The 13,648-nt window shown below is 54.1% G+C and overlaps 1 protein-coding gene across 3 annotated transcripts in view; it reads left to right on the plus strand.

The window, feature by feature from the left end:
- SLC6A13 (solute carrier family 6 member 13) overlaps positions 1 to 13,648 on the plus strand; it is a 35,171-nt gene that overhangs the window by 18,527 nt on the left and 2,996 nt on the right. For all 3 annotated transcript variants that reach the window (XM_088025535.1, XM_028121132.2, XM_028121133.2), the window contains 7 exons: positions 1,749 to 1,833; positions 2,520 to 2,652; positions 3,570 to 3,704; positions 9,245 to 9,348; positions 10,242 to 10,366; positions 12,846 to 12,958; positions 13,288 to 13,425. In XM_088025535.1, the coding sequence (XP_087881661.1) occupies positions 1,749 to 1,833; positions 2,520 to 2,652; positions 3,570 to 3,704; positions 9,245 to 9,348; positions 10,242 to 10,366; positions 12,846 to 12,958; positions 13,288 to 13,425 (833 nt within the window). The remainder of the gene's footprint in view (positions 1 to 1,748; positions 1,834 to 2,519; positions 2,653 to 3,569; positions 3,705 to 9,244; positions 9,349 to 10,241; positions 10,367 to 12,845; positions 12,959 to 13,287; positions 13,426 to 13,648) is intronic.

Below are 13,648 nucleotides of genomic sequence, written 5' to 3' on the forward strand. Positions count from 1 at the left end.
CAGGGCATTGTTAGGCCTACAACCCTTGGAGTTGACTGGGGGATCTCTGAGACAATCTTGAGGCAAATTCTATACCTGAGTCTTTTGCTTCTTGACATATTTGACATTTCTCCTAGTGAGTCTGGTTTTACTCAGAGCCTAGCATCTTTTGTAGTAGAGGACATCCCATCCTGTCAAGATGAAACAACACTGTTCTGGGCGAGCCGAAGCTTCAAGGAGAGAGAGAGGGTTTAGTGGAAAGAATGCTTGATGGGCATTCATTCAACAGATGTTTGTTGAGCTCGTACCCTGTGCCAGACTCTGTTCTAAGCACTGGGGTTATGATAAGGCACACAAAGATCCCTGCCCTCATGTGGTTTTTGTTCCAGTGGCGAGACACAGACCATAAACAAAATAAATGTATAATATGTATTATCTGAGAAGAAGTGTTAGGGAGAAACATAAAACAGGGAGGAGCAAGTGGGAGTGTTAGGGGTGGGAGTTGTCATTTTCAACAGAGTCATCCAGGAAGGCCTTACTGAGATGACACAGGAGGCATGCTCTGCAGGAGGGGGTGGGGAGTCAGCCGCTAGGTGCTAGGTAGGAGGAGCACCCAGTGCAAAGGCCATGACGGGGCCTTGTGCCTATAGCATCAGGGAACAGCTGGCGTGTGGCTGGAGCAGGTGAGTGGGGGAGCCCCGGGGGATGAGGTCAGAGTTGACGGTGGTAGATTGACGAGGGGAGGCGATTATAGGGGTTATGGCTTCTTTTTCTGCGTGGGGTGAGAAGCTCATTGGAGAGTTTTAAACTGAGACGTGACATAGAGTAACTTAAATTTTAACAAAATCATTCTGGCTGCTGTGTGGAGATTGCACGAGGGAGGCAGGAGTAGAAACTGGAGGCCAGTGAAGGAGCCATGAAATGGTGGGCACCTGCACCAGGGTGCCGGTAGTGGCCATAATGAGAAATGTCTGATTGTAGATCGTTTTGAAGGTAGGACATACAATTTGCTGAGCTGGATTCTAGCCCTCAATTAGTCATTTATGAACTGTGACAGCCCATTTCTAAGAAGATTCCCTTTCTTCATGTGTACAATGGGGAAAACACTATTTGGCTTAATATTTTCTAGGATTATTATACTAACACAACGTAAAAAAGAATGCGAGCCCCTGTTGTGAAACGTCAAAGTCATTTACAGATAATTAAGAGCCACTACTTACCGGGCACCTTCCCCTCAGGTTTTCATTTAGTTCCCTGTCAATCTCACAACTGGATGTCACTATGTACATTCTAGAATCGAGGGAAGTGAAGTCAGAGAGCCACAAGCAAATAACCAGAGGGTCAGGATTCGAGCCCGAACTTTCTGACCTTGTATCTGAGCTCTTGGCCACTCGGCTACGTGTCTTCCCTAGAAAGCATTTTTATTATCCCTCAGAGACTGTGCCTTCATACAAGGCAGTGACCTAGAAATATTTGCAAACTTTGGAGCAGACAGCACGTAGGGCATCCTTCCCGATGCCATCTGATCATGCTTTAGTAAGAGTATGTACCCATACATTTAGAAGCCCACACGTAAAATCATGTGGGGGAAAGTGAGATAAGCTTGTTGAGGTTATTTTGCATTCGAGGATGTTTGTGTGGACAACTTCAGCCCGGTTCCTTCCAGATCCCTTACTTCCCATTGCCCTATAATTTCACACCCCTCTCTCTGGCCATGTCAAATAGTGAATGATCTTTCTCTTGCTTCTTTCTCTGGGACCCATGGGTAGAATACTGTGTGGAGTTCCAGAGGACCAATGGCTCCCTGAATGTGACCTCTGAGAATGCCACCTCTCCTGTCATCGAGTTCTGGGAGTAAGTGAGGCCCTCTCCCCATCCCAGTGTGGGCAGTGGGTTTGAAAGGAGGCCGCGGGGATGGGCTCATGTGGTGCTGACCCTCAGTGGACAGCAAGAGAAGAATTTCTGTTTCCTTCTTTGGTGGCCCTGTCACTTAAGTGGCTTTTTTTTTTTTTTTTTTTTCTTGTTGGGCTTGTATCTGTGGTTAATGCAGAACTGGTTTCAAAGATGAGAATTTTGCAACTCTCCTCGGGCCGCACCTGCCTTCCCTCCCCCGTCCCCACCCCCATGTTCGATGGCGCACATGCTTTTGTGTGGACACTCCTACCTCCCCTCCCCCTGCAGCTCCGTGTGTGCTGCCTCCTAGCCCCCCTCCCTCGTATCCATGTTCACCTAGGACATGATTCCTAATATCAACACATCCCGAATCCCTGGTTGAGAAGATAATGGGTTTGCACCTCCCTCTCTAGGTTAAATTGGTACTCAGCCTCCCAGAGCATACTTAGCTGGGAACAGTTTATATTTATCTCCCTTGCTATCTATCCCCGTCTCTGGGCAAAGGAGAGCCTCATGGATCTGAGCAAAAAGAGCTGACGAGCCTTTGGACAAGAGCCTGGAGGCATGGCTCCGCTGCCTGAGACATGTGGGCCACAAAACTGAGGCTGGGGCTGAAAGTGGAGCCTGGCTCAACCTTCTCTCCCCAGGAGGCGAGTCCTGAAGATCTCCAATGGCATCCATGACCTGGGGGCCCTGCGCTGGGAGCTGGCCTTGTGCCTCCTGCTCGCCTGGGTCATCTGCTACTTCTGCATCTGGAAGGGGGTCAAGTCCACGGGCAAGGTCCGTGTTGGAGAGCTCCTGGCCCCTCTCGTCCCAGGACTCCCTGCCCTCCCTGGGGGCCTGGTCACCCAGGAGCGCCCTGAGCTGTAACCTGATCAGGGACGGGAGGGAATGAGCTCGTCAAGATTGTATGTGGCTCCCTCCCTTGATTCTGTGCCTCTCCTTGCTTCGCTCCTGTGCACTCTGGTATGTGGGGAAATGGAATGGAAAGGAGGGAGAGAGAAAGGCAGGAAGGATACTTCCAAGGAATGTGATCTTGCAGTATACCGCACGTGGGGGCACGTTGCAAATTGAACAGACGTCATGGCTCCCTGATTTATTCAACAGTGGAAAAAGAATCCCACTGAGACTATTTATCTCAAAATGATTCGCAACCACCCTGAGAACTTGGGGGGGACTCTGCCAGAGAGTGTATGAGGTGTTAGAGGGCATTCTGAGTCTTCTGGACTCTTGCCCTGGAGACCTCTGACAAGGCTTCCTTCCTAATCTGGCTGCCTGGCTGTGCTAAGCTTGTAAGCTCTGTGAGGACAGGGATCATGTGTTGGAGAGCTTCTCATGCCTGAGAGCCCTTTGCCATAATTCTAAGCACACTTGTTGGGAGCATGCCTGAGTTCATTTAGTCACTTAACAAATATTTACCGGGTATGTGTCAGGGGGAGGGTGGGTGTGCCTTAAGCTGGAGGGAGAGAGGGGTAGGGGTGGTTGTGGCTTAAGGCAGAGGGCAGGTGGAACCCAAACAGCTGCAGGGGTGAGAGGGAGGGGGCAGAGAGAAACACTCTTGACCTCCTCTGTGTGCGTGTGGAAAGGGGAGCTCCTGCCTCCTGCCTCTGCTGCCTGGGGGCGGCGGGGGGGGGGGGGCTCGGGGCCCCTCCTTCCAAACTCACAGGTTCCTTGTCTTTCATCTGCCCTCTGGCCAGGTGGTGTACTTCACAGCCACATTCCCCTACCTCATGCTGGTGGTCCTGTTAATTCGAGGGGTGACGCTGCCCGGGGCAGCCCAAGGAATTCAGTTTTACCTGTACCCCAACCTCACGCGTCTGTGGGATCCCCAGGTAAGAAGCCACAGACAGGGGCCATCCCGTGGCTCTGGAGGCTTTTTCCCTGCTCCTGGCCCAAACCCTGCGGCATCCATGGTGGCGCGGGGGGTCTCCAGCACTGCGTCAGCAGCTGTCTGTGGTCCCCCGCTTGGTCCGCGGCTGCCAGGGAGCCCAGGCATGATGCTCAGGGGCTGCGGATCCGTCACCCACAGGCTGCGGCCCCGTCCCCACCACCATCTTCCCCGTCCCCCTGTCCCATTTTTCCTCTGGGTGATCTCACCTCGATATCTTACCCCTCCACCAGCCCCTCTGGTTCCGTCCCTCTGCTCACGTGGCCCATCCCGAGGCCCCAGTTCCCCAGCCCCTCCCAGCGCCGGCTGGGCTGGTGTTGAGTTTCCTGTCAGTTGTCCAGAGGCCCTGGCCTCCTGGCCTCCTCCCTCCCCTCCAGCCCTTCCTTCACGTCCACTCGTCCACTCGGTCTGCTTTGGCCAGCTTCCTCGCGTCCTGGCACAGGGAGGGGGTGCTGCTTGCTCACTGGAGGGGTTTGGAGAGCAGGGCCTGAAATAAGAAGCCACCGCGGCTGATGGGTTTCTTATCTTCTCCTGTTTGGCAGCCGTTTTGAAAGCTGGCAAAGCCAGGAGGTGTCGAGGGCCGGAGGGGAGCGTGGGTAAGCTCCACCCCAGAGCCCCTAAAATGCGTTGCCCAGCTACGTGCCCCGCCTCTGCCTCCCTGGCACAGAGGTCGCCCTCCCTTTGGGGGCTGGAGGAGCTCTCCGAGTCTGCAAGGGGGCCCTGAGGAGACAGAGGGCGGGAGGCTCCCAGCACAGAAGAGACGCGAACAGCTGGATGGCTTTGCAGACGTTGCAGATACTGAGTTCCCTGTTGGGCAGAATTTGGGGGGGATCCAGCAGCTGCATTTTTCTCACGGCTCCCAGCCAACCTGGCAGAGTTAAGTCCTGCCATCCTGAGTTCTACTGGCGACCGGCAGTTGCCAGAGCACTCATCTTCCAAAAGCTCCCCACGGAGTCCAGCAGCCTTGTGTGCTAGGTCCTGCTCAATGATCTGGTGGGCTATGGGCTCATCCTTCCCTCCCGCATTTCTTAGACATAGTGGAGGTGCGGATTGACGCTGCCTCATCTCCACGTGAAGCCCACGGGCTGTAGTCAGGCTTGGGAGCAAACGGTGGAACTGTAGTCATTGAAACTAAAAGGCCCCCAGAGATCAACCAGTGTAAACTCCTCACTGAACAGATGAGCAAACAAGGCCCAAGGTCACATAGCAAGTAAGTGGCTGGCCAAACAAAGTGTACTTTTATCTTGTGAATCATAAGCCCTTTGACTTCTCTGGAACCCAAGTGTTGTGGTGGAGAGTCTATAGCAAGCAGGAGGTCGTGGGGGCCAGCTTTGAAGGCCAGGGCTGGAGGGTGGCTTGGATCTCCTGTGCGGGAGGGCTCCACTGTTGTTCTGGAACCGCAGACATGTGAACCAGTGGCTAAGCAGCTGTCCGCCTTCGCTTGGGGGTCAGGCTGGGAAGGAGGAGCCATGTTCAGGCAGGGAGACGGGCAGGTAGGCTGACAGAGAAATAGGAGGGAGGGGTCTGGTATTTCTGGAACGGATTTTCGGCTTCTGTGACCAATGCCTCGTTTGTCCTGATCAGCTATTTATAGTCAACAACGATCGAGCACTAACTACGTCCCCGTCGTTGTTACATGCAGCATCGCAGCTGACCCTCACGGCAGACCAATGAGGTGTCCCCATTTTACAGGAAAGGGAGGCCTAGGGAGCTTAACGCATTTCCCATCCTCACATTTGCAACTGGCAGCTGGGTCCGAATGATGACAAATCCCATATGCTTTACGATCTCTTGAATTGAAGGCAAAGTCCCCATCTGCTCATCTTTGTTTTTCTCAAAGCTCATCCATTCAGCAAAATATTTACAGAACATCTATTATGCGACAGGTCTGTTCTAGGTGTCATCGTTGTTAGATGACAGCTTGCAGCAAACGTGAAGAAGGTGGACCAGACGGCCTTAAACTCTGAGCGCTAACAAGGCCATGATTCCGTGTCTGGGTTACTGCGGGGAATAAAACCTCTTTTCATCTGCCGTCCAGGGTACCACCCTTCCAACTCTAGCCAGCTGTAGGCTGTGCAGGGAGCATGTGCCTTCCAAGTCCTCTGAAGCCATGAGGAGGGAGATGTTTCCAGGGCCAGGCTTGGTCTGCGCTGCCCAGCTGCCTTCTTGGCCTCTGGGTCCCAGTCTCTGGCTGCAGCTAGGCCTCTGTTGTCGAACAGAGTAGCAGTCTGCAGGGGTGATGCCCCTGCCGGAGCCCTAAATGAATGTAGTTGGCACTCCCCAGGAAGTGTGAGAGTTCCAACTGGCATTTGCCTGGCACTTGAGAAAGGTGCAAAACTCCTGCTAGCCGGCACAAAGACCCGAGACATCTCTGTCTGCCAAGCACTCAGTCTGGGAGGGGGAGGCAGGCAGAGACAATGCTGGCTTTATCTGGCTCCCTCCTCTCTTGCTGCCAGGCTTGCTGAGTGTCAGGCAGCTCAGGCAGGGGGCTGCCTCTCCCGGTTCCCTGGGGCTCAGCCCTTTCACACATGGGAGGGGCTCCTGGAGCCTCCGGACTCTCCCGGGGACACGTTTCTTTCCCTTGCCCGGCCCTTTGTTCTGCTGCCTTTGTTCGGTAGATGGATAGGGCAGCGGGGGCCGGGGGTAGGGTGTTCAAAGAGCCCTTGTGGAACCTTTGAAAGCTCCATGTGAAGCTCTTCTAATGAAGGGTTTGTTTAGGGAGGTGGTTGGAACATTGATTAGAATGGGTCTTTTTATTTTGACATCTGTGGGACCTAATCATCACTGAAAGGTGAGTTGCCTTTTTGAAGTAACCACAGCAACAACAAACACACTTATTATGCGCTCGCTATTTGCCAGGCGCTTTACTGAGGGCATGATGCCGGGGAGACCCCACACAGCCCCATGAGTCCCTGTTAGCTTCATCCTGCAGGTGAAGAAACTCAAGCGTAGAAAACTTGAGAAATTTGCCCCAAATCCACAAAACTAGCACGTGGGGGAGCTTGGGTTTTATGCCAAGTAGTCTTCAGGAGTCTGCTGTCTTGATGACCATGCTATGCATTTTCCAAAAAGTATGAATGTGAGAGTTTTCAGGGCTGCTTTGAATTATTCCAGAAGGACAGGGAACTCATACTTAACTTATGTGCTAAGGACTTCACATATATTATTTTATTTGTTATTATACCCATTTCCCTGATGAGAAAAGTGAGGTTCAGAGAGGTTAAGTGACTTGCCCAAGATCACACAGCTGGTAATTAATAGAGTTAAGAGTTGAACCCAGTTCAATGTGACTCCAAAGCCCAGGCTTTTTCCATTACGCACTATTGCCTTCCTACAAATAGTAAATATAATCATCGTTGGGATTGAGCTCAAAGTTGAAAACATCTTTCCTAGATCTTCTAGAGGTCCCTGTCTTCCTCTGCTCCCCCGAAGACCTCTCCCTTTTGCCCACACTCCACCAGGTGTGTCTCACACTTGTTTTATTCTTGGTCAGTCTCCTGTCATAGCCAAAGACACATCGGGGCTTTGTTTTAGAAACCAGGGCTGCTGGCATGGTCAGGGAGCAGGTCGCCTGTGGTGGGGAACAGAACAGCTTGCTCTGCTGTTCCTGCGGCCCCTTCTCTGACCCCACTCCTCTCCCCATCCCAGCAGGCCTGTCAGGCTGCAGCTGGGCCAAGAGCAGGGGGGGCTTGCCAAGCTTCCCGGGAAGCGGGCTTTAGTCAGAGGCTCTGGGTCTGACCCTCGCCCTCTGAACTCTCAGCCCTCCTGCTGCATTTTCCTCTGTTCTCATTAACCTCTGCCCCCAACCCAATCGTAGTCTGTCCCCCTCAAGGCAGGGTGAACTGCCAAGTCACAATTTTTCTTATTTTTTTTCCCCAAGCCCAAGTTCTTGAAACTTCAGCACCATGGGATTTGCGGCCCCTGCCTGTGTGTGGGCAGCCGCAGAACGGCTCTGAGGGCAGCGGAGCGTTTCCCTGTTAACTCGTGGGTCAGTCTGCAGCCTGGGCACTGCCAGGCCCGGGGAGCAAACTTCCAAGACCTGAGGCTCCTGGGCCATCTCCTGGACGGCCTGTTGGGGAGAGATGACCTGGGCTGGTGGCTGTGGGCCCCCAGGTAAATAGGGGTGTCTCCCAGCCCTCCCTCTCTGGGCCTGGGTCAGGGGACGGAGTTCACAGTGAGCAGAAGGGACAGGAGGCTAGAGATGTTCCCCCTTTTCTTCACCGTCTTTCCGGCTGTTCCCCGCTTCCCGCAGAAATGGAATATAACGCAAGGAGAGGGTGCGGGCCACCAGTTCTCAGGACCTGTAGGACAGCGACTCCCACATCTGGCTGACATTAGGATCATTCGGGAAGCTCTGAAAATAATACAGATTTCTGCGTTTTCCTGAAGTCCTAGAGATCCAGTATCTCAACGGGGACTTGCCGATGGGTCCCCGAGACCCACCACAACGCTGGGGAAATGGGCACTTTGGTAGGGGCGCGTGTGACAAGACAGCGAAGGAGGTTGGGGGCAGTCATGATGGTCAGGGAAGCAGCGAGAGGCGGGCCAGGGACTGAGGAGCTTCGGACACATGGCGGCTGAGGCTTTGGTGGGTGTGAGCTTTGGGAGCTTGACGTGAGGGGAAGGAAAGCAGGGGCCTTTTTGAGGGCTGCTAGGGCAGGACAAGGCAAAGACAAGAAATGGGGAGCCCAGAGAGGTTAGGCCGCCTGCCTGGTGGTTTCTGCACCCGTAGCTTAGTGCTCCCTTGTGGCGCTCACATCCTCTGAAGACAGGAGTCGCCTGGGGAGGGTCTGCGGCCCCGGGACCCCACCTCCCGCGGATCGTCAGGGTTGCCTAGTCCTGTTCGCCTTGATGTGCTTTCTCTTTGGGATGTTATTGTAGCTGTTAAATCTAAATCATAACATGCCCGGGGCCGGCCAGGCCAGCTGAGACAATACCGGTCCTAGCCGGGCCCCGGATTTAGCCACAGAGCTCTTCCCCGCAAGGAGTACAAAGTACACGCATTCCTGTCCAGCCTCTTGACTTTGTGAGCTGAGGATGCCTCTTCCTGCTTTCCAGACAGCGGATTTTGAGGGGCGAGGGGCAAAGCTATATTCTCGCCACGGCACTGATATGAAGGACCCCCTAGCTCCAGAGATTCTGCCCCTGGATTCCTTCCAAACCGGTCATACTGCAAGGAGGGCCCAGGAAGGGAGAAAGTGGAGGCAGAATCAGGGCTTTATTTCCGCTGCAGAAAGTTGGTGCCAGGCCTGGCTTAGTCCCAGAGCTCCCTCCCAGGCTCCGCCACCCTGGGTCCTTCAGGCTTCGCCTAGTGCCTGCTGCCCACGCCATCCCGGTAGTGCCCGAGGAACGCTGTCGGGGGGCCCGCTGGGAGAGCCGGGTCGCAGGCGGAGAGCAGCGTCGGCCACCGGCCTGCATGCTCCCAAGGAGCCCAGACGGCCTGGGTTTCCTGGGGCGCAACGTTCTTGCCTTTTCCCTGTGTAGGTGTGGATGGACGCGGGCACCCAGATCTTCTTCTCCTTCGCCATCTGTCTAGGGTGCCTGACCGCCCTGGGCAGCTACAACAAGTACCACAACAACTGCTACAGGTGATCGGAGGGGTGGGGGCTGGGCCGCCGACCCGCCTCTCCCCTGCCCCTCCAGCGTGCCAGGTCAGGGGTGCTTTGGAGGGTGCAACCGCTCATGGATTTGCCTCCCCCCGCCCACCTTCACCCCACTTTCCCATGCCCCAGGGCCCCCAGTTGCTGAAAGGGAGCCAAGTGCAGCATGGGCAGAGGGATTGCCTCCAAAGGCTGGGATGGCTGTGGTTGGCTGGGAAGCCACAGTGGGGGCCCAGCCCGCTGGCTAATGGAGAGGTTAGTGGGCTCGAGCCTGAGAAGTCATTCATCATGCCATGCAGGGGAGCCTCATTTGCCCCAGCCAACGCTGAACCCTTACCTATTTTTACCTCACTGCTCCCCATCTCATGTCCCCCTCCCCAGGGCTCCCTCCAGCCGACTGGGTTCATATCAGACCATCTCAGCCAAGTTCAAGCTAAACAAAAAAAAAAAAAATCACATCATGCATTTCAAAATCAAATTTGGGGGATGAGGATTATGTGTGGCTTGGGATTGTCCGTGTCTATACATATCCTCCACATTAGCGTGCCAAACTGAATTGTGTCTGAGGGGTAGCGTCCCAAGAGGTGTGGTGGTAATATGGCGGGAGGGGAGGCTGTGCGGCAGTTCGTAATTTTAAGATGAATATTTTACTTCCTTAGAACCTTATTCTTTAGTGACTACTGTGACTGACTCCAAGTCTCAGCTAATGGGTGGGGGCGGGCAGGCAGAACCCACCCCTTGAATGTTCATCTGGATCCTGCCAGGCAGCCCCCGTCTGGCCTGCGTGAAGGGCTGGGGTGAGTGTCTGTCCATCTGAGGGGCTTCCTGCTGGCATCCTCTTGCTGACCTGGCCTGTCTCTGCCCCCCTGCCTGCCCGACAGGGACTGCATCGCCCTCTGCTTCCTCAACAGCGGCACCAGCTTCGTGGCCGGGTTTGCCATCTTCTCTGTCCTGGGCTTCATGTCTCAGGAGCAGGGGGTGCCCATCTCTGAGGTGGCCGAATCTGGTGAGTGTTGGGGGCCCGGGTGCCAGGGGTGGGTTCTGCGAGCTTTGTTTGAACCTTCGCCAACTGGGATCTGGACGCCTTTCTATTGTCACCTACACTGGGGTTGACCCACGGTCACCCTTCAGTGGACGCATCCCTGGGAAGACCTAGGGGAGCACATCCACACTCACCCCAGCTTCAAAGGGTGGAGGGGTATATGGGGAGTGTTTCCCACACCTGGCCTCCACTTCCTTACCCTGGAGGCAACCAGTGTGACCAGGCTTGTGTTTCTCCTTCCAGAAACAATTTAGGCATCTGTGAGAAGAAAAGTGCACACACACATACACACGTACGTGAACATTCATACACGCTTAACATATCACTATTTCTATTTCTTATCCCCCTTTCTAGAAAACCAACTGACAATATACTGTAGACACTGTTCTGCGCTTTGCCTTGTTTTGCTCACTTTAAAATGTATCTGAAAGATAAGTTTATGTTGGCACAGTTTCCTCCTTTTCACCATGCAGTGTTGTTGCTTTTATATTTTTTATTTTTTTTAAAGATTTATTTATTTATTTTAGAGAGAAAGAGAGAGAGCGTGAGCTGGGGGAGGGACAGAGGGCAAAGGGAAAGGGAGGGAGAATCTCAAGTAGACTCCCGGCTGAGTGCAGAGCCAGATGCAGGGCTCGATCCCAGGACCCTGAGATCATGACCTGAGCTGAAATGGAGATAGTCGCTTAACTGACTGAGCCACTCAGGTGCCCCTGTTGTTGCTTTTATTTTATTTTTTAAAGTTTTATTTATTTGAGGGCACCTGGGTGGCTCAGTCGTTAAGCGTCTGCCTTCGGCTCAGGTCATGATCCCAGGGTCCTGGGATCGAGCCCCTCACTGGGCTCCCTGCTGAGCAGGGAGTCTGCTTCTCCCTCTCCCTCTGCCACTCCCCCTGCTTGTACTCTCTCTCTCTCTCTCTGTGTCAAATAAATAAATAAAATCTTAAAAAAAAAGATTCATTTATTTGAGAGAGACAGAGAATGAGAGCACGTGAGTACTGAACACACGAGTAGAGGGAGGGGCAGAGGGAAAGACTTTCAAGCAGACTCCCCATTGAGTACGGAGCCCCAGAGGGTGGGGGGGTGCTCAATCTCAGGACCCTGAGATCAGCACCTGAGCCGACACCGAGTCAGAGGCTCAGCCCACTGAGCCACCCAGGCGCCCCCTGTTGTTGCTTTGAAATAAAATCAAGAACCAGTCCCCCACCTGGGTAAGCTGTAAATGTCTCTTGCCCTTCCCCTACTCTTGAGGACCACCTTCTGGCCCTCTGCAGCCAGACAGCGGTTCATCATCGCCTTCCCAAGCACGCCCTGTTACGCAGAGTGACAAGCACTGGGAACTGACATCACTGATTCTTATTAAAAATGATGCTGTTTCACTTTTATTAAACATTTGCTCTATGCCGGGCACTGCAGGAAGCAGTTTGTTTGCACCAGGCAATAGAAAGCTTTGAGGCAGGACTGGTATTATCCCCATCCCACCAGTGTGGCAGGTGGGGATCGAAGAGGTAAATGACCATCCAAGGTCACAGTCATACTGTTTCTCAGAGGAAGCTTCCATTGGATGAACCCGGGCGTGGGCATGTGTATCTGCTCCTGTCATCTGAGCCAGCTGAGAGGAACATTAATTTGTTTGAGAGGCCGTACGTCAATGGTACTCTGAAATTGATGCCTGGTCACTCGTTGTAGGGTGACAGGAAAGGCTCTGGGTGCAGAGGTGGCAAACTGGTGGCCCCAGGTTCAATCTAGTCTTGGAGGTATTTTCTTTGGGAGCATCTCTGCAGAAAGAACACAGCGATTGCCTTGGTGGGGTCATGATGACGGCAGGTATCATTGAGCCCCGCCTGTGCTCATTTGAGCCTGGGTCAGCTGCACAAATATACGTGGCCTGCCCGGCTCTGAGCTCTTTTTTTTTTTTTTTTAAAGATTTTATTTATTTATATGAGAGAGAGAGAGAATGAGAGATAGAGAGCACGAGAGGGAAGAGGGTCAGAGGGAGAAGCAGACTCCCTGCTGAGCAGAGAGCCCGATGTAGGACTCGATCCCGGGACTCCAGAATCATGACCTGCGGCTCTGAGCTCTTTTTAAGTCTGAAACCTCTGGTTTGGGGCAATAGGTCCTGAGAATGAGCCCTGAGGATCTGGGATAGGGCTTGCAGAAATGCAGGTGATCTGCCCCCTTTCCGTCTCCCAAAGTCCTTACACCCACAGCCTGTAGGTTCTGTTCCTTCCCAGGAGAACACAGTGGGCGGTGCCTTGGAGATCTGGGGAGCAGGTGGAGGTTCGAGTGGCTTCTCCCAGGGGAGGCTGGGGGTGATGACTGTAACTGTGGGGCGAGGTTTCCTCTGGCTCCTGTGCTTGCATGACCCACGCCAGGCAGCCTTGGGATCACACGTGGCCTGGAGGCAGCCCAGAAACTGGGCTGTGTTCTTCTGCTCCTTGCTGTAGGCCCCGGCCTGGCTTTCATCGCCTACCCCCGGGCCGTGGTGATGCTGCCCTTCTCTCCTCTCTGGGCCTGCTGCTTCTTCTTCATGGTCGTCCTCCTGGGACTGGACAGCCAGGTATCAAGAGGTGGTCACGCGGAGCCTGAGAGAAAAGTGGGTGTGTGTGGGCTGGAGGAAGGGGAGCCGTGGACAGGAGGCTGAGCCCCAAGTCCCGAGGGGCCTTAAGACAGTTGGGGACTGGGCAAATGTCACAGGTGGAGGCCCTTTGAGGGACCAAGAGTGGCTCTGCAGGGTAGGTCCAGAGTTAAGCACACCAGGACGGCCCTGGGGACTTGAGACAGGGACAGGGCAGGGCTGAGCCTGGGAGCAAGAAGCCAGAGCTGGCTGATGCAGCAGCGTATTTTGGGAGCTCTCTTTCCCTCCAATTCTTTTGCCCTCTCATCCAGTTTGTGTGCGTAGAAAGCCTGGTGACGGCGCTGGTGGACATGTACCCCCGTGTTTTCCGCAAGAAGAACCGGAGGGAGCTCCTCATCCTGGGCGTGTCTGTCACCTCCTTCTTCGTCGGGCTGGTCATGCTCACAGAGGTGAGGGTCTGGGAGGCTCGAAGGTGGGGACCGGGTGAGGAAGAGAAGTCAAGCTGGGCAGGCCCCCCGGGCTTCAGGGCTCTGGGACTCCCTCCTTTTCCAGCCACAGGGAGCTCCAAGTAGTTGAGGCCTTCCTCTGGCCTTGGAACATTAGCCACCTACCTCTGGGGGTGGCTGAGGGGTGATTTGGCTCTGTGGAAAGCTAAGAGGTATGAGAAAGATG

The sequence above is a fragment of the Eumetopias jubatus genome, unplaced genomic scaffold (assembly GCF_037043125.1).
Source record: "Eumetopias jubatus isolate StellerSeaLion01/CBP00866 unplaced genomic scaffold, mEumJub1_p1.0 scaffold_8, whole genome shotgun sequence".
NCBI lineage: Eukaryota > Metazoa > Chordata > Mammalia > Carnivora > Otariidae > Eumetopias > Eumetopias jubatus.